The sequence below is a fragment of the Dendropsophus ebraccatus genome, chromosome 11 (genome assembly GCF_027789765.1).
Source record: "Dendropsophus ebraccatus isolate aDenEbr1 chromosome 11, aDenEbr1.pat, whole genome shotgun sequence".
NCBI classification, from domain to species: domain Eukaryota; kingdom Metazoa; phylum Chordata; class Amphibia; order Anura; family Hylidae; genus Dendropsophus; species Dendropsophus ebraccatus.
The window spans coordinates 63392028-63411121 of NC_091464.1; the positions used below are offsets into that span (position 1 = coordinate 63392028).

Sequence of the window (19094 nt, forward strand, 5' to 3'; positions counted from 1 at the left end):
CTAAGCTAGGTCAGGCATGCTCACTTCAACTGCAATCTCCAGGAAGTATTGGCAGTTGGTCTCCACTGAGCCTGCAATCAAGAAAAAGCCTACACTGTTAAACGGCAACAGCACGGTCACAGTTCAGAGAGGAAACCAGGAAGTGATCAGATCCATGGGGGAGAAAAAATATTTTTCTGCGTACTAATATCTATGTGGTACTCATCTGGATTAACCATCTTTGCTTCATGGGTGAATTCCTTTAATCTGATCATCTATATGATTTATTCTTGGGAGAGTAAGCCACTGCCAGAGGAATCTTCTCCCCTGTCCCTATTCAGAACACATCCCACTCAACCCAGGCAAGTGTACAAAGACTGGAGAGATGTATGTCAGCCAAATGAGTGTTCCACCAACAGCCATCTAAAGTGTATGGCCAAATAGAGATAGCAGTGCACAACAAATCTCCAGCCTATTTGACCACCAATTCAGGGGCATCCTGAGCGGCAAAAGTATCCCGGGAATTTTTCCTACAGTGCGTTTTATAAGACAATTTTAAAATACTTACCCCAAATTGTGACTCCATCACCCATCGGCAATACTGATGTGTACTGTAAGGAGCGGTTTTCCATAAGGTCCTCTAGAAGAGACAGGTTATTGGCACTATATGATGCGGGTGACCGTATTCCTATAATCAGGTCACCCACTCTCATTTGGTCTGGACGTGGTAACCTGTGATCCCTCCCAACCACACCCAGTGCAAATCCTGACAGCTTGTAGCTCCCATCAGTATATAGGCTGATAGGCTGAGTACAGTCTTGTTCTAAGGGGAAAAAAGGGAAAAAGCAAAAAAAAGTCAGTATAGTATGACTCTGTACGTTACTTACCTTGTTGTTATAGCAACAATCCTCAGGACAAGCCACACTCTGAAAGAAGTAAAGATATAACTTTCAAAATCTAAATCAGCAGTAGATGGGATATAAAGCAAGTTTGCAATTTTTATTCATTATTTTTTTTTAGTTATCATGGAAAACACGGCACTTCCTGTTTTCGGACTCTTTTTTTCTCAAAAAAACAGGAAACAGTCAGAAAACAGGAAGTCCTGTGTCTCACAGAGAGAAGGCAGTCATGTGATTGATGGACACATTGAGCCGTGACTCTCTGTACTGGCCAGAATTCCTGTGTTTAGTCTGTTTTTTACAACCAGCACAAGTCAGAAAATCTGCCTTCAGGAGACTGGACCTGGATTTCTGGTAAGTCCAGCTTTGTTTTACAGCATGAGAACAACAAAAATAATGTATATTGCAAACTTGCTTTATATCACATCTACTGTTGATTTTGATTTTGAAAATTATAACGACAGGGACAGTTTAAGCCTTAGCAAAGAATAAGCAGGTACATTGCATATTTTTACCTAGTAATGTGGCCCCAGTTATTCTGCAGCCCAATTCCAATCCTTCCTCTATAGCTTCAGTCACGTCTCCAGATAGCTGACCACAGGCACATTGTGGCATAAAAAATAGAGTCTGAGCTCCTTGTGCCAAAAGTTCATTTATGCATGTAGTCACCAGACTTTGGGCCGCTAATTTGTGCAGATTGCAAGCTAGGGCAACCTAGAAAGCAGAACAGAAATTAAAAATATTTGCAAATATCTGTGTCTGCAGCTGAAATGCTAATATATGTGTCTCTGTAGTCTGATCATGCAGTCATACATTCTTACATGTGTCTCCTATTTCTTAGCAACATGTATTTGATACAATAGTATAAAATAGGGGATAGATGGGGAATATGTCACTATCTTTAAAATCATGGTCACAGATGCTGAGGGTGGAGGCGAGGGCCGCGTTCACACTACAGATTTCGTTACTTATGGCTGATCGGATGATAAATGTTTCTCTGCCTCATCCTCTCACCTTTACTTTGTCTCCAATGCTGTTGGATGAGCAGACAAACACTGGATCCTTGAACTGAGATGTTTTTATTTCAAAGGATCTAACCTTCCTTCCAAGGAATTGATGAACATTTTCCATCACTGAAGATGAACAAAAGAGACTAGCATGGTGACATAACTTATAATGCTGTGATAATACAATATAATGATAACAACAATGTAGGGAGCACCTAGCCATACATTCTCCATCACCAGGGAGTAGAGACCATTAGGATTCAGAAGTGTTGGGGGGTCAGGGTCAGATTATAGGGGAAAATATCGCCACTACTATATATATATTCTGGGGTCTGACATTGATTGATTTAAGTATCCAGTCTAGGCTCTGATATTAATATACAGGGTCTGGTCTGGGGTCTTATATTAATATATATGGTCTGATCTGGAGTTTTAGATTAATATATGGGGTCTGGTCTCGGGGTTAATATTAATATATGGGGTCTAGTATGGTGGCTAATATGGGGTTTGGTCTGGGGTCTGATAATGTATGGTATCTGTTATGGAGTCTAATTTAATTTAAAGGAGAAGTCCGGCCAAAATTTATTTTTTATATGTTATTACTGATGGAAAGTTATATAATTTTCTAATGTACATTAATTATGGGAAATGCTCATATACTGCTATTTCCCTTAATTTAGTGTATCAGGAAGTGTTAGAATTATCTCTGAAGCAGTGACGTCACGACCAACGGTGTAATTCCTATGGAGTGTCCAGCAGGGGGCGCACTATATATAGAAGTCAATGAGTACTATATATGTAGCAGTATATGAGCATTTCCCATACTTAATGTACATTAGAAAATTATATAACTTTCCATCAGTAATAACATATAAAAAATAAATTTTGGCCGGACTTCTCCTTTAAGTATATGATCTGGGGGCTGATATTAATATATGGTGTCTGGTCTGAGTCTTATATTAAGTAAAGTGGTCTAAATATATTAAGGAGCCTGGGATCTGAAATTGATAAAGGGGTCTGGTATGGGGTCTGCTTTATATTCCTCTTTCTTCCAGTTACTCAGTTTCTAGTATGAAGACAGTAATACATGTGACATTACCAATCCCAGAAGCCATACTTGAGGGTCCAGCCTGTGCAGCATCTGAAGCTAAGTCCTTTGTCGTATCAGGGCGAAGTAATTTATGTCTATTTTCAGGTATACATAAAAGAGACAATTACCATATTAATGTATAATCCTCATCTAATATCTGTGATCAACCTAAATCAACAAATATCTTGTGTCAATGAAGCTAGCTATACAGATGGCATAAGTGCAGGACCTGTGAGGGTGGGGCTTGACACCTTCTTATTGAATCTGTGTCATGCTCCACCCCTGGGGCCTGGAGTTTGCACAACAACAGTCTTACATAGAGTGTTCCTTTAATTCTTTATGGACATTTATTTAAAGTGCACAAGTCAATGGCAGGGAGTCCTGAAAGAATGACCAGTAAATACATATACGGATACTTTATAATAATAAACTAGCAAATCTCCACACCTTGCTTTACGCTTCTGAGTCACAGATGGATAGTCTTTCCTGTAGGCCATTCCTGGAAATGATACAATTTTGTTGCACTTGGTGACTACGAGAGAAGCCGGGGATGTTACTCCACAGGGCGCAGTTTCGTCACCTGCCAGCTTGGCATCTCTATGTCCCACATCTGGATCTAGTGGTTCGACACTAACAATGGGACCTAAAAATAAAACAACAATTTTTTCCTTTGGGCCAGAAAATCTCCTGTTATTGTGTTTCTTTGTTGGGCAACCACATCAACACAGTAATGGAGCCCAAGGATTCAAGGATTAGGAGACATTGACTTAGGGTCTGTTTCTCATTGAACAATTTACATATAACATATTGGTTCTTATTGACGACGATGCATCTAGCACCCACTAGATGGATGGTGGCCCCCAAAATCATCTCTTCTAGTGGGTCTATCAAGCCCCAATATTTCACATGTATACTATGATGATGACTTAATTATGGATATTCACTTACCCCAGGTGTCCCTGTTTGTTGCACATTTCTCTAGCGACCACATCACTACATGAGAAGACAGTCTTTCTTCAATGGCCAGCTGGATGACTTCATACAGATCGGGCTTCAGAAGAGGAACAATCATCTGGGAGGACAATGCATATGGATATTTCAGCTAATATATATATATATATATATATATATATATATATATATACACACTACCGTTCAAATGTTTGGGGTCACATTGAAATGTCCTTATTTTTGAAGGAAAGGCACTGTACTTTTCAATGAAGATAACTTTAAACTAGTCCTAACTTTAAAAAAATACACTCTATACATTGCTAATGTGGTAAATGACTATTCTAGCTGCAAATGTCTGGTTTTTGGTGCAATATCTACATAGGTGTATAGAGGCCCATTTCCAGCAACTATCACTCCAGTGTTCTAATGGTACAATGTGTTTCCTCATTGGCTCAGAAGGCTAATTGATGATTAGAAAACCCTTGTGCAATCATGTTCACACATCTGAAAACAGTCTAGCTCGTTACAGAAGCTACAAAACTGACCTTCCTTTGAGTAGATTGTGTTTCTGGAGCATCACATTTGTGGGGTCAATTAAAAGCTCAAAATGGCCAGAAAAAGGCTCTAACCAGAGTAGAAAAAGAAGTGGGAGGCTGCGTTGCACAACTAAGCAAGAAGATGAGCACATTAGAGTCTCTAGTTTGAGAAACAGACACCTCACAGGTCCCCAACTGGCATCTTCAGTAAATAGTACCCGCAAAACACCAGTGTCAACATCTACAGTGAAGAGGCGGCTGCGGGATTTTGGCCTTCAGGGCAGAGTGGCAAAGAAAAAGCCATATCTGAGACTGGCCAATAAGAGAAAAAGATTAAGATGGGCAAAAGAACACAGACATTGGACAGAGGAAGACTGGAAAAAAGTGTTGTGGACGGATGAATCCAAGTTTGAGGTGTTTGGATCACAAAGAAGAACGCTTGTGAGACGCAGAACAAATGAAAAGATGCTGGAAGAATGCCTGACGCCATGTGTTAAGCATGGTGGAGGTAATGTGATGGTCTGGGGTTGCTTTGGTGCTGGTAAGGTAGGAGATTTGTACAGGGTAAAAGGGATTCTGAATAAGGAAGGCTATCACTCTGCACCGCCATGCCATACCCAGTGGACAGCGCTTGTTTGGAGCCAATTTCATCCTACAACAGGACAATGACCCTAAACACACCTCCAAATTGTGCAAGAACTATTTACAGCAGAAGCAGCAGCTGGTATTCTATCATAGGTAATGGAGTGGCCAGCGCAGTCACCAGATCTGAACCCCATTGAGATGTTGTGGGAGCAGCTGGACCGTATGGTACGTCAGAAGTGCCCATCCAACCAATCCAACTTGTGGGAGCTGCTTCTAGAAGCGTGGGGTGCAATTTCTTTAGCTTACCTCAACAGATTAATAGCTAGAATGCCAAAGGTGTGCAATGCTGCAAAAGGAGGATTCTTTGACAAAAGCAAAGTTTGATGTAAAAACAATGTTATTTCAAATACAAATCATTATTTCTAACCTTGTCAATGTCTTGACTCTATTTTCTATTCATTTCACAACGTATGGTAGTGAAAAAGTGTGACTTTTTATGAAAAACACAAAATTGTTTGGGTGACCCCAAACTTTTGAACGGTAGTGTGTGTGTGTGTGTGTGTATATATATATATATATATATATATATATATATATAATCAGCAGTATGATTCAACAATCCATGGGTTACCTGAATCTTCAGATCTTGAAAGGTGCATATAAATCCAAGAACAATTGGACCTTTTCCTGTCATCATGATTTTGGCTCCAAAGAGACCTAATCACATGTGGACAGAGCCATCAACAATACATCTGAATAGAGACGTAGGATCATGAAGAGCATCTATATGTGCACTTTTAATCAACACCTTTAATTCCCGCTAAATACCAGTGGGTAACCTACATGCCCACATAGTCAATAGTCCTGCGTGGAAAATTCTTAAATAGACACTCGTCGTTTCAACAAAACTTTAAATAAATCGATAGTACTCGATAGTGAATATAAGAAACTTTGTAATATATCTTATCAGACAAAAGTGCTTTATTCTTCTGTTATCAAGCATCTTTCCTCTCCCCACTCCCTTCTAAACTGTCATCCACTCTGGAAAACCAGCTCAGTACCACTCTATTCGCTTCTATTGGGCAAAATGGAAAGCTGCTACTACACAGAGATGACTTCACTAGCATAAGCCTCTTACCTTTGTAATGCCAGCCCCCTTGTCTCATAGCGTCTATAGCTTTCTGCAGAATGTTGTCTTGAATTGTCTTGGAATTTTTTTCTGACAGCTATCAAGCAGAGTGTATTAGTCTAACTCGAGTCTCAGTAAAGGTCTTACATGTTTACTATGGAGATTTCTCATCTTTCAGCTCTTACCTGGATGATACCCGGTGATGCAGACTCTGGAATACAATGTTTCGAAAAGTGTACAAAAGGCAAAGGGGCCAGTGACAGCCCATCAGTCATACACAGACACTATAGGAGAGAGATTGGAAAATTAGAAAAATCTACCTAATGAGATCATCACAGGAAATTACATCACAACATAGTCTCATGGTTATAGTTTAGGTACAGAACACAATGCAAAAATGTAACAAGAACATTAGAGCAGAGAGAGGAACTCACAATGTATTCCTTTCCTTCTAGACGCTCTTCTACTACTAAGGTAACTGATGCTCCAAGTATCCAGTCCTGCAAAATAATTCACTGTTAGCTTGTAAGAACATCTGAAGCTTAGGACCTTGTGGGGTTGGTGGGAAGAGATGATGGGTCTTTGTCTAAGGTCCTAGTCCTGGAATGGGCAACCTTTGCTTATTCAGCTGTTGCAAAACTACAATTCCCAGAAAGCTCGGACAGCCCTGTCCTTTCTTCCTCTGTTCCATCCTGATCTAGCTGTTACTAAAGACAGGTTAAACCACCAATAAACAAATGCCAAACCACTGAAACCTACATAAAAATATACACATTTTATTGATTAAAACATGATTAAATGAAGTACATAACACAACAGAAGGAGGCCAGCGACTGGAGACAACTACTATGGTGCAAGTACCATGTCACCTAAGGTGCAAATTAATGATATAGTATACAGGTAAATAAATAGAGGCATAGGGCCCCTTACCCATACGCGTTCCTGCTTCCAGCTTCTCTGCCCTTGCGTGCGTTTCTGCCTCCTAGGGCTCACGCGCATGCTGGCTCTGTAAAATTTAAAGAGGCAGTGCACCCTTAATTGGTCAATTACACTAATGATTTCCTCTTAAATCCCTGCTCCTGTCCTGACCGCACCGTTGGAGCCTCTGCATATGCTACCCTAGCACTGCGGTCCCAGCTTTCCTGCCCGTGATTACTAGTTCCTGTCCCTGCTTCTTGCTTGAGATTCCTGCTGTGTTCCTGCCTGCTGTCCTGCCTACATGTCACCAGCTGTACCTCGCCTGCCACCGCAAGCAAGCCAAGCCAAGGTTCTCGACCTGGGGTTTGCCTGCCGCAGCAAAGCCATCCCACCTTGCAGCGGGCTCTGATGAAGATGAGCAGCCCCTCAGACTCCGCAGCCTGGTGTGGCTTACGCCATTGCTAGCAGCAGTTCAGTGGATCCACAACTCCAGTCGTCACAATGAGCTTGTCTTCCTGTAATCTTGCTTCTATGTATTTACCTGTATAATATGGTGCCATCAATTTTCACCTTATGTGACATGGTACCTGTCCCATAGTAGTAGTCCTCAGTCATTGGCCCCCTTCTGTTGTTTTATGTATCATCAGTTGTGGTCCATTGTTTGTGTTGTTTACTTAATTTAATTATGTTTTAATCAATAAAGTTTGTATATTGTTGCTTAATTTTCAGTACTTAGGTATTTGTTTATTGGTGGTTTAGCTTTAGCACCACAACCCATATTGGCTATTGTGCCTTTAATACTAATTTTCCCTATACATTCTATTGGTGGTATATACCAGTCTAATGGACCTCTGATTATTATATATTGATGTAAAAAGACAGAATTTGCCTAACAACAGGCAATGGACAGCAGATTGCAGGGAAGGGAGACACCTAGTGGCCAAGACTTTAGAGCTGTTTTTCTGAGTTACGGTGGGTTCACACTACAGAATCCGCACTGAGAAGTTTCGGTGGATTCCGTGGCTTGCACCTGTCCACAGTGGTGCGCCTCTCTGCCCATGCCATAGACACCATTCTATCCACAGGCGGATTAAGAAAGAATTGACTTGTCAATTCTTTCGGCGGATATCGTAATCGGGCTGCCCATAGAATGGTGTCTGGCAGAAAAGCAAGCAAAAATTTTTCACCAGGGCCAGTCAACCTTTAGCTACGCCCCTGGCTCCATCACTTGCCCGGGTAGGCCCTGTGCTGACACCAGCCCTGCAGCGCAACATGACAAGTTATTACTTCACCTTCCACGTGGTCCAACTAATGTATATGGCAGAACCCCAACTCTCTCCAATGGCAGATGCAGAGGGAAAGAAGGATATGTTCTCAATAGAAATATGCCACAGCCAGAGTTGCCTGCCAGCAACTTACTCTTCTTGCTTATGGAAAACACATGCACGCTCAGCATATAAATAGGGGGGATAGGTGTCTGAACATTGTCAGCCATCTTAGATGTATGACCACCTTTACTTACTTGCGTCAGTTGTTGTACGGCTCTACAAGCTTCATCCTTATCTCTGGCGATGTAGAAGCCTCTTCCAGAGGAGGGCGTCATGGCTTTTACCACAAGAGCAGGAAAGTCTGCACTGTAATAACAACTAAAGTATAATACCCCTTCATTTCATTTCCGCATTGCTATCAAGATCTGTGCTTGCTGTCAGTGAATAGGAACACTGTCTTACTAGGTGATGAAGCTGCAGGCCTTGTGGGGGTTAGTGAAGGATTTCCATCTTGCTGTGGGGATGTCGAGACTCTGCATGAAATCTTTGGCAACTTTCTTGTTATCTTGAAGCTGAGACGCCTTCATGGTGGGACCGAAACACCTCCCCCCAGACCTGGCCATATCATCGATCAGTCCTCGAAGATAGGAACAAGGTAGACTACAAGTCATGGGCCAATTATTTGTCTTATTTTGGGGGCAGTTTTCTTCTTGAAAGCAGCGCTACAAATCACCTGCAAGTCTCTTGGATCTCCTGATCCTGCGACGTCACGACCTGGCCCAATCAGTGACTGAGGCGGGACACTTCTGTAGTCACTGACTGGCTAGTTCCTCTTGGGTTGTGACGGCACAGGAGCTAGGGGGAAAACTGGAGACCAGCTGGTGGTGCTTCTTTAGGTTCCCACCATCCCCTACCCTCCCTAGATTTTTAAATTTTGACAGAGTTCTCCTTTAACCACTTAGATGCCGCAGTCGTTAGTAACTGTGGTATTTAAGTGGTTAAATGGTCGAGACCACAGTTAACTCTGATCCAGGCTGTAATATACAGCTGCTTTGATGCTTACTAGCCATTAGTGTGGTTTTAATTGAAGGCTACAAAGCCAACCCTGCTCTACTATATACAAGATGGCCATATTTACCAGCAGTGAGAAGAGACATAGTACTGATGATAACCAGGTTGATGTTGTGGTCCTTGCAGAATTGCTTTAAGATTGCTGGGTTACTGGTTAACACCGCTGTGAGACATAACACATAAGACGTAGCATCTCAGCCAACAACATATACTGATACTGACTTATTTGTATATAGGCTGTATTCACACACTGCAGTACTTTCATGGTATTGCGTCATTTGCTTTACTGCAACAGTAGTACAAGTGATCTGCAATAGGCTCAATAGAGAAACAGCGACCGGCGCTACCTTATCTGGCTGGAGTGAGTGGAGGTCGAGCAGGTGTACAGGTGAGGTGTGAGTTGCTGACGGGTGCTCACTCCCTAAAGTCCATCCATACAAAACAAGTAAACTGCAACTTGTGTGAACACAGCCTTAGGCATTAGGTATTGTTAACTTACCTGATTTACTTATCTTTTCACTGTCAGGCTGGTCTTCCGTTCCTGGAGCAAAGAGAACCTGCTTCACCTGAGCAGACTGCGCCACCGCCCAGCACAGGCCTTTCTCCGTCTCTCCACCGCCGATTACCAGTACTCTGTCCGTCATGATGTATAATATAATCTGGTGGATGCCCATAGACTGAGGGCAGGATGAATGGACTGGGTGGGTACAGCTGGCATTATATGTAATGACATTATAGAATATATGTAATTATATAGTAATTGAAAGTATTCAATTCCTATTTGGACTATTAGGTAGATCTTTGCGCGTTCTCTATATTTGCCAATGTATGATATGCATATGTGAGTGGTACTATAGAAGCATATGTGTAAGGCACTATAGGGGCATATGTGGTTGGCACTATAGAAGCATATGTGTTAGGTACTATAGGGGCATATGTGAGTGGTACTATAGAAGCATATGTGTAAGGTACTATAGGGGCATATGTGGCTGGTGCTATAGAAGCATATTTGTTAGGCACTATAGGGGCATATGTGGCTGGCACTATAGAAGCATATGTGTTAGGCACTATAGGGGCATATGTGTTAGGTCCTAAAGGGGCATATGTGGCAGGCACTATAGGGGCATATGTGTCTGGCACTATAGGGGCATCTGTGTTAGGTACTATAGAAGCATAGATGTTAGGCACTATGGAGGCATATGTGTTAGGCACTATAGGGGCATATGTGGCAGGCACTATAGGGGCATATGTGACTGGCACTATAGGGGCATTTGTGTTAGGTACTATAGAAGCATAGGTGTTAGACACTATAGGGGCATATGTGGCAGGCACTATAGGGGCATATGTGTCTGGCACTGTAGGGGCATATGTGTCTGGCACTATAGGGGCATTTGTGTTAGGTACTATAGAAGCATAGGTGTTAGACACTATAGGGGCATATGTGGCAGACACTATAGGGGCATATGTGGCTGGCACTGTAGGGGCATATGTGGCTGGCACTGTAGGGGCATATGTGGCAGGCACTATAGGGACATATGTGGCTGGCACTATAGGGGCATATGTGGCAGGCACCATTGTGCCCTCTTGAAGATCTTTGACCGGATAAATGGAGGAATCTGAGGCAGGATCCTTGGGGTTGTTAGTACATGTGTGTAGTACATGAGTGTTTGCTGCCACATAGTGAATGTCTGCATAGCCATAATGGGGAGTGATGCTAAGATCAATCAAAGAAGTCAGCCGGCTATGGTGCCCCAAGTATTTGAGATTCTGGCAACACCCTGGAACACCTTGCAGTGCCCCTAGTGGTCAGTGTTTGGACTTCTCTCTTAGCTCAGTAAATCTCAGCAGCTCTGTGATTCTTCAGCCTTATACACAATGTCCCACTGTCCCAGTGTAATGTCCTCATAAATCATGGCTACAGTCAATGTTGCAGTGTTCACATGTGACATATTGTAATGAATATCTATTCACATGACCTTTATGATGACACAGTTGCCCTTTCTTCTTTCTCCTAATTTTCTCAACACCCATTCAACCAGAACCATTTGACATAAATCGGTTCACGCTTGTTTGATGCCCATCGCAGATAGAGAATACCTTCTTAGAGATACCTAACCTTTCTATTTCTGGTAAGTTGCTGCCCTTGGCAGATGGGGTGCTGATTCACATTGAAGACACATAGTTGTTATAATGTGTGCAATGCTCCATGGGAAAATATATGCAAATTAGTTCTTTTTATTTTATGCACCTCAGCAGTGTAGTGCAGGGTACTGACTGGCTACTCCAAAAATTCTATTCAGGTGGTAGGGGATATCAGAATACAGGATACCTGGATAATCACATGGCTGCCATGACAGGCCCCATAGGAGTTGTCCTCCAGAATGTCCATACCATAGAGGTAGCTCTGATATGGGGCCCTAAGAGAGAGGGGGCCCAGCTTGTGAGAACTCTTCTACCGAGTAGCCATGTTGTTGGGGGATGGGCAGGGCTGTTGCTATAAGGGGTGAGGAGGTTGCTGTTGCATATGGGCCCTGTTCTCTGAAGACCTCTTCCACATAAGACACCAGTATAATAAATGGCACATCGTAGTCAAAGGGCCTGTTATATATTTTAGGTTAAAGGGGTACTCAACTGATGTCATAAAGTTATACAGATTTGTAAATTACTTCTATTTAAAAATCTCCAGTCTTCCAGTATTTATCAGCTGCTGTATGTCCTACAGGAAGTGGTGTATTCTTTCCAGTCTGACACCTTGCTCTCTGCTGCCACCTTTGGTTGGTGTCAGGAACTGTTCTGAGCAGGAGCAAATCCTCATAGAAAACCTCTCCTGCTCTGGACAGTTACATAGTAACATAGTTAATAAGGTTGAAAAAAGACAAGAGTCCATCAAATTCAATCTATAGAAATCCTATTGTGTTGATCCAGAGGAAGGCAAAAACCCTTATGAGGCAGATGACAATTGCCCCATCACAGGGAGAAAATTCCTTCTTTTTTTCTTACCTTAATAACCCCAATCTTGATAACCTGTCTTTATCCTGTAACCCACCCATTCCCTTAATGACCTTTGTTGCCCTCCTCTGTACCCGCTCCAGTTCAGCTGTGTCCTTCCTATATACCGGTGCCCAAAACTGTACACAGTATTCCATGTGTGGTCTGACCAGTAATTTATATAGAGGCAAAACTATATTCTCATCTTTAGCATCTATATCTCCTTGATGCACCCCATTATTTTATTAGCCTTGGCAGATGCTGCCTGGCACTGATCACTAAAGTTGAGTTTACTGTCCACCAATACCCCCAGGTCATTTTCAGAAGCAGTTTTACCCAGTGTTTTATTATTTAGCACATAATAGTACTTATTATTATTTCTACAGCCCAAATGCATAACCTTACATTTATCCACATTAAACTTCATTTGCCATTTCTCTGCCCAAGCCTCCGGCTTCTTCAAACCCTCTGTAATATGATATTATCCTCCTCTGTGGTGATTACTTTACCCAGTTTAGTATTATCTGCAAAAATGGATAATCACAGGCACACGTGATCATTTGTGTGGCCCTTAATTTTCATGATTGTCAGTTTACATGTGCTTATAGGTCACAGTAATGTGGGGGAATACACTCAGCATTAATGGTAGTCGATATTGATGGATTTGGTATCTCTACTTCTCTACTATATTGGCCCCCTTATAAAATGCCTGCAAGATAGCTACAGTGTGTCCCATGGCAGTGCCCCAGAGACTGGGCAGGATAGACATAGAAGATAATGTGGTTACTTACAGTGAGATACTGCTCAGCCTCCTCTAAGGTCTCTGCCGGAGGATCTGAGTGTCCCTCTCTGGACGCTCTTTTATAAGGCCAGGATTACACTGAGTGATTTCAGCTCCAATCAGCTGGATGGGCTGATGAGTTATTATCAGTAGTCTCAGTGCTGCGTCTATATTCAGGGATAGGATGAGGCAGGAAGCACAGTCCAGTAATACAATGGCCTGTTATAGTATTTACCTTCATCTTACTTGATATTATGAATGCCCTTTAAAAGGGGTACTACTTTTTTTCAAATCAACTGGTATCAGAAAATTATATAGATTTGTATTTTACTTCTATTTAAAAATCCCAAGTCTTCAAGTACTTTTCAGCTGCTGTATGTCCTGCATTAAGTGGTGAATTGTTTCCAGTCTGACCCAGTGCTCTCTGCTGCCACTTCTGTCCATGTCAGCAACTGTCCAGAGCAGGAGAGGTTTTCTATGGGGATTTGCTACTGATGGAAACGGGTGCCAGCAGAGACCACTGTGTCAGACTGGAAACAATACACCACTTCCTGCAGGACATACAGCAGCTGATAAGTACTGGAAGACAAGCTTTTTCATAAAAATCATTTAGTATTGTAGTACTTGAAGACTGTACGTTTTTAAATAGAAGTCTGACACCAATTGATTTAAAAACATTTTTTTTCTCAGAAGTACCCGTTTAATAAAGTATCAGTAATTGGGTTTTCAAAAAAAAAAAGAAAAAAAAAAAAGACAATCCCTTCAAGCCACATTTTCCATCTCACATTTACAAATAAAGAACTAGTCTCAAGATGTCCCCTATTCTTACAAACATTTTGCTTATACTCTAGCATAGGCTATTGTTAGAAATTTATATACTGGTTCTTGTTTATGGCTTCTCCTACTTAAGCTGAAGTGGCAGGCTTTGTTTTCCAGCCATACTCATTTCAGTTGCACCTGTGTTCAGCGCTGGTCTTTTCCCGAGCACCATCCAGGCTCGTAGCACTGTGGGCCCGCTACAGTGTGACCAAACCCCCTCCCCTCTGTGACACGGCTCCATTAAAATCTGTGGAGTTGCATCACAGAAGGGAGGGGATATGGCCATCTCGGGGCGGAAGGGGGGGGGGCGTCGGGCCTGCCCCCAGTGCTCGAACCAGGCCGGTGCTCGGGAAAAGACTGGCACCAAGCTCAGGAACCGAGCCGTGGTTTGAAAAAAGAAAAGCGCCACTGGGATCCACGCATTGGCGCCAAGGGGCTGAGGCAAAAAACAAAAAAAGCAATGTACCTGTTGGTACATTCGCTTTAAAAGGGTTGTTTACATTAAAAAAAATTCTTTCAAATCAACTGCTTACAGCAAGTGCCAGAGATTTGTAATTTACTTCTATTAAAAAATCTCCAATCTTCCAGTATTGGGAGATTGGATGTCCTGCAGGAAGTGGTGTGTTCTCTCCAGTCTGACACAGTGCTCTCTCCTGCCACCTCTGTCTGTGACAGAAACTATCCAGAGCAGCAGCAGTAGCAAATCGCCACAAAAAACCTATCCTTTTCTCCAGACTGGAAATAATACCAGTTCCTGCAGGACATACAGCAGCTGATAAGTACTGGAAGACTGGAGATAGAAGTAAATTACATATCTGGCACTTTCTTGCACCAGTTGATTTAAAAGAAAAAAAATAGTGAACAACCCCTTTAACTGAGAACTCCGGTGAAAATTTTTATTAAAGTATTGTATTGCCCCTAGAGAGCCATTGGTTAGGGAACACTGATTTACACCAATAACATCTAGCAGTAACTCACAGCCAATGTTCTTACACAGTTATTTACTTTGTTATGTGGATTTTATGTACAGAATATTACTCTTCAGAAACCATTATATCATCTCCAATGTTCTAGTTATGTGTATAAAACAGCAAAACAGCCTCAACAAAAACTACAACCAAGGAAAGACTAACTACAGAATAGCCAGTAGATGGCACTGTGGTCATATAATATAAAACTACCTTTCCCAGAAGTCTGTTCTGCACAACAAACATGTCTGCTTCCTGAAAGGAGAAGAGAGCACAGCTGATCTGCACCAAATACAGTAAGTAAAAGCCAAGTGTGAATACAGCCCTCTTATAAATCTGATTTGCTGGTATAAAGCGGTGATCCCCAACCTGTGCAGGTGATCCCCAACCTGTGGTGGTGATCCCCAGCTGTTGTGAAAGGCTGTCAGGGCATTCTGGGAGTTGTAGTTTTGCGACAGCAGGGGAGCCACAGGTTGCTAAACGTTATTATAGAACAGTTAAGGGCAACCAACCGTCCTCTGGCTGTTGCAAAACAACAATTCCCATCATGCCAAGGATTTAAAAATCTTCATATTATGAACAGAGATGCATGTAGACCCAGGGAGCTTTTTCCACAATTTTGAGATAAGTCCTGATGCTATTTAGGGTCCCACGGAGGGTTCCATAGAGGTTGCTATTTAAAGGAGAAGTCCGTCGAAAATTTTTATTAAAGTATTGTATTGCCCCCCAAAAGTTATACAACTCACCAATATACACTTATTACGGGAAATGGACATAAAGGGGGACATGTATTAAAAGGCGAAAACGCCTTTTTTGGGCGCAGATCGGCCCAAGCGGCAGAAAAATATTCGCAAAAGGTTTTTTTGGCGAATATTTTATTCGCATTGGGCCAATCTGCGCCTCCTTCGCCAGTGGGGCAGAGAGGGGTGTGTGGCAGGGGGTTCGGCCTCTGCGTGCGCCGCATTTATCATTTTTGCGGGGGAAAAATGATACTGAATGATACCGTTTTCAGTTTATTTGCACGGACGGGCTCCGTGCGTACAGGATTTATGTAAAGGCAATGCGCCTCTACATAAATCCCCTGAGCTCCGAAGCTGCGGGGACATTTGTAAGCCTGGCGTAAAAAACGCCAGACTTCATAAATTTCCCCCAAAGTGTTTTTTTTCCCTGCACTTACTACTGCATCAAGGCTTCACTTCCAGGATAACACGGTGATGTCACTTCCTGGATAACAAGGTGATGTCACTTCCTGGATAAAATGGTGATGTCACGACCCGACCCCCAGAGCTGTGTGGGCTGTGGCTGCTGGAGAGGATGATGGCAGAGGGATGCTCAGTGTCCCTCCAGTGCCCTGTGTCCCTCAGTGTCCCCCTGCCATCATCCTCTCCAGCAGCCACCGCCCGCTCAGCTCTGGGAGTCGGGTTGTGACATCACCATTTTATCCAGTAAGTGACATCACCATGTTATCCAGGAAGTGACATCACCATTTTTATCCAGGAAGTGACATCACCATTTTATCCAGGAAGTGAAGCCTTGATGCAGTAGTAAGTGCAGGGAAAAAAACATTTATAAGCATTTCCCGTAATAAGTGTATATTGGTGTTTGTATAACTTTAGTGGTACAGCCGCAGTCCTTGTAGATACCCCTGAGATATGCAGCTATATCTAACCAGGAGCAGATTATTGTAAATACCATTGTTCGTTGTAATCTAATGTATATACCATCCTGGACCCAAGGACTATGTTGATTTTCTCCTGCCATATTAGCTAGTAATGGACTTTTACTGTATTATTAGTAATCATAATATGTATCCTGCTTTGTATACAGCATCAGTATATCCAATCACAATGAACTAGGACACCAGTTGTCTAGTATGCGCAAAACCATTCAACTAGGTGGCCTCCATTCACACAGGTCATGCATGATCATTCCTGCCCACATGGAGCCGTAGATAGAATAGTGTGGCCCTAACTTTGGAGGCATCATCTATGTTACCCCATGCACCATGTAGATAGTGACCCCATAAGGCCTATGGGGTCACTGTCTACATGGTGCTAATTTGGGGTACTCTCTATATAGCCCTATTTTACTTGTACCAGTGTATGGCCCTATTTTTGCACTTACTATGTGCTATTATTGGCACGTACTATGCCCTATTACTGGCACTATTTTGTCAGATACTATGCCCTATTATTAGCAATATTTTGGCAGATATAATGCCACTATTATATTTGGGGGGGCAATATGGTTATTAGATTTGGGAATACTCCTTGGAGGGCAAGTACATGCAAGGCCACCATGACAGTATTTAGGGGTCAAGTGGGACCATTTTTTCCCCTAGAAGCCTCCATCCACCATATCCATATTCTTTCTTGTAGGTTTCTTTTATGTTCATGTCTTCGAGTATACCTTTGCCACCATGAAACTTATCAGCATTCTTCTAACTCGGAATACAAGAAATCCCCTTTACTTATTTGTCACTCCCAGCAACTTTTGTTGTTATTCAACATACAAGCATAAAAGAGGCATCAAGGAGTGTTATCGGATTCTTAATGTCCCCGAAGGATGTTCTGCGGATGAAGTGAGAGATTCCTATAGAACTTTAGCAAAGAAATACCATCCAGATAGTGGTGCCACCACAGCAAATGCCACCATGTTCATGCAAATAGATGAAGCCTATAGGGACTTGTTGACCCACCTGGCCAAAGAGTCTAAAAAAGCACGGACCATGGAAGATGATGACGAAAAGATGTCGGATTATAAGGTTCCACAGCATAGACAATACTTGAGCTATGAAGGTGTAGGTTTTGGCACACCAAGTCAAAGACAAAGACAGTATATGCAGTTTTGTGTTGATCGGGCTACTGATCAGGTTCTAGATTTTCGGAAGCAGAAGCTAGAACAACAGTATGCTGAAAACTCAATGATAGCCAAAGATGTCAAACACAGCAAAAAAGTAAAAATAACTCAAGCCATTGAGCGTTTAGTAGAAGACCTCATCCAGGAGTCGATGGCCAAGGGGGATTTTGATAACTTGAGCGGAAAAGGAAAACCTCTCGACAAGTTCTCCTCATGTCCACACATCGACCCCATGACCCATAATCTCAACAGAATTTTGATAGACAACGGTTACCAGCCTGAGTGGATCCTGCTGCAAAAGGAGATCCGAGAAACTATTGACAAACTGAGACAAGATTTGGTGGCTTCTCGTAAAAAACTGGGAGATCCCATGACTTATAGACAGGAAAACCAGTGGACGGAGATCTGTGAGGCGTTCCGAGGAAACGTAACCCAGCTGAACAAGAGGATCAATGACTTTAATTTGGTGGTTCCACTTCTGAGCAGACAGATGGTCCATTTCAACGTAGAGAAGGAGATCTCTAGGGCCGAGCTGGCCTTCCTAGCCCTGAAGGAGGAAATGGATAGGGCAAATAATACTAAAGCTAGGGAAGTGATAGACGAAGATCAAGCCAAACCCACAAAGGTCTTCTTAAAATGGATAAAGCAGCTGAAAAACTTTAATAAAGACTAGTGGAAATATAATATAAAATAAATAAAATTATTAATTTAGTTAATGACTGATACAAGGTTATGGAGCACAGTGATTTAGTAGACGGCAGTCCTGTCTATGGTTCCATTCCATCTTGGACAAAATGAAGTAGTTTCTTTTCCCCATTTCCTCTGGTTGTTCACATTTCCTCCTAAACGCAGACAGCCCTGATTGTTCACATTCCCTCCTAATAGACACCCCTTTTTAGGACAAATGGCTTCCTATGGAATTAGCCTGAATGGGGGTCTTAAGTGGGGTACATTGTAAGTCCTATGGAGACAGGAATAGATGTGAGACATTGAATCTCTAGTGCTGTGGAACATGTCAGTGAGTAATAGATAAAAATCATAAAGATAAGGAGTAAGGTCATTCATACCAATGTAACATAATCCTAAAATAGTCTCCACGCCTTAGGAAGCTGTCCTCACCTTCATGCTTTCTGAAGTATGAACAAGGGCAATGAGGTGATCCCCAGTGGCTTCTGCCCACCCTGTTGGTCTTAATTGATAGATTTCTATCTGGACCAAATCAGGGAGGGATCTGTCATTCAGGGGT

The 19094-nt window shown here is 42.3% G+C and overlaps 3 protein-coding genes across 4 annotated transcripts in view; 2 read left to right on the forward strand and 1 right to left on the reverse strand.

Moving 5' to 3' along the window:
- On the reverse strand, window positions 1-10077 carry LOC138767418 (trifunctional purine biosynthetic protein adenosine-3-like). Its single transcript, XM_069944921.1, has 13 exons — window positions 9933-10077; window positions 9501-9596; window positions 8825-8999; window positions 8617-8728; window positions 6362-6460; window positions 6186-6273; window positions 5679-5764; window positions 3924-4047; window positions 3423-3618; window positions 2985-3070; window positions 1893-2011; window positions 1394-1592; window positions 1-71 (listed from the first exon to the last, which is right to left on the reverse strand). Exons 1-13 carry the CDS (start codon window positions 10075-10077, stop codon window positions 1-3), a joined length of 1596 nt encoding a protein of 531 aa, XP_069801022.1.
- DNAJC28 (DnaJ heat shock protein family (Hsp40) member C28) lies at window positions 3018-18576 on the forward strand. Of its 2 annotated transcripts, XM_069945086.1 has the most exons (3): window positions 3018-3080; window positions 9960-10134; window positions 17368-18576. In XM_069945086.1, the coding sequence occupies exons 2-3, from the start codon at window positions 10122-10124 to the stop codon at window positions 18519-18521; spliced, it is 1167 nt and encodes a 388-aa protein (XP_069801187.1). In that variant the 5' UTR covers window positions 3018-3080; window positions 9960-10121; the 3' UTR covers window positions 18522-18576. The 2 variants fall into 2 exon arrangements, with proteins under 2 accessions (XP_069801187.1, XP_069801188.1); XM_069945087.1 differs by lacking the exons at window positions 3018-3080; window positions 9960-10134 and adding an exon at window positions 15218-15285.
- Window positions 15215-19094, forward strand: part of TMEM50B (transmembrane protein 50B) — a 20117-nt gene continuing 16237 nt past the window's right edge. Inside the window, exon 1 of the mRNA XM_069945089.1 lies at window positions 15215-15285. The gene's annotated coding sequence lies outside the window, so the exon portion shown is untranslated. The remainder of the gene's footprint in view (window positions 15286-19094) is intronic.

Bases quoted from the DNA above. Each gene is read 5' to 3' on its own strand.
- LOC138767418 (XM_069944921.1), bottom strand. From the start codon at position 10,077: ATGACGGACAGAGTACTGGTAATCGGCGGTGGAGAGACGGAGAAAGGC. The intron at 8,729-8,824 runs GTAAGACAGTGT...TTGTTATTACAG, and splicing joins GCCTGCAGCTTCATCACCTA to TGCAGACTTTCCTGCTCTTG. The intron at 6,461-8,616 runs GTAAGTAAAGGT...TCTCTCCTATAG, and splicing joins CCGTACAACAACTGACGCAA to TGTCTGTGTATGACTGATGG.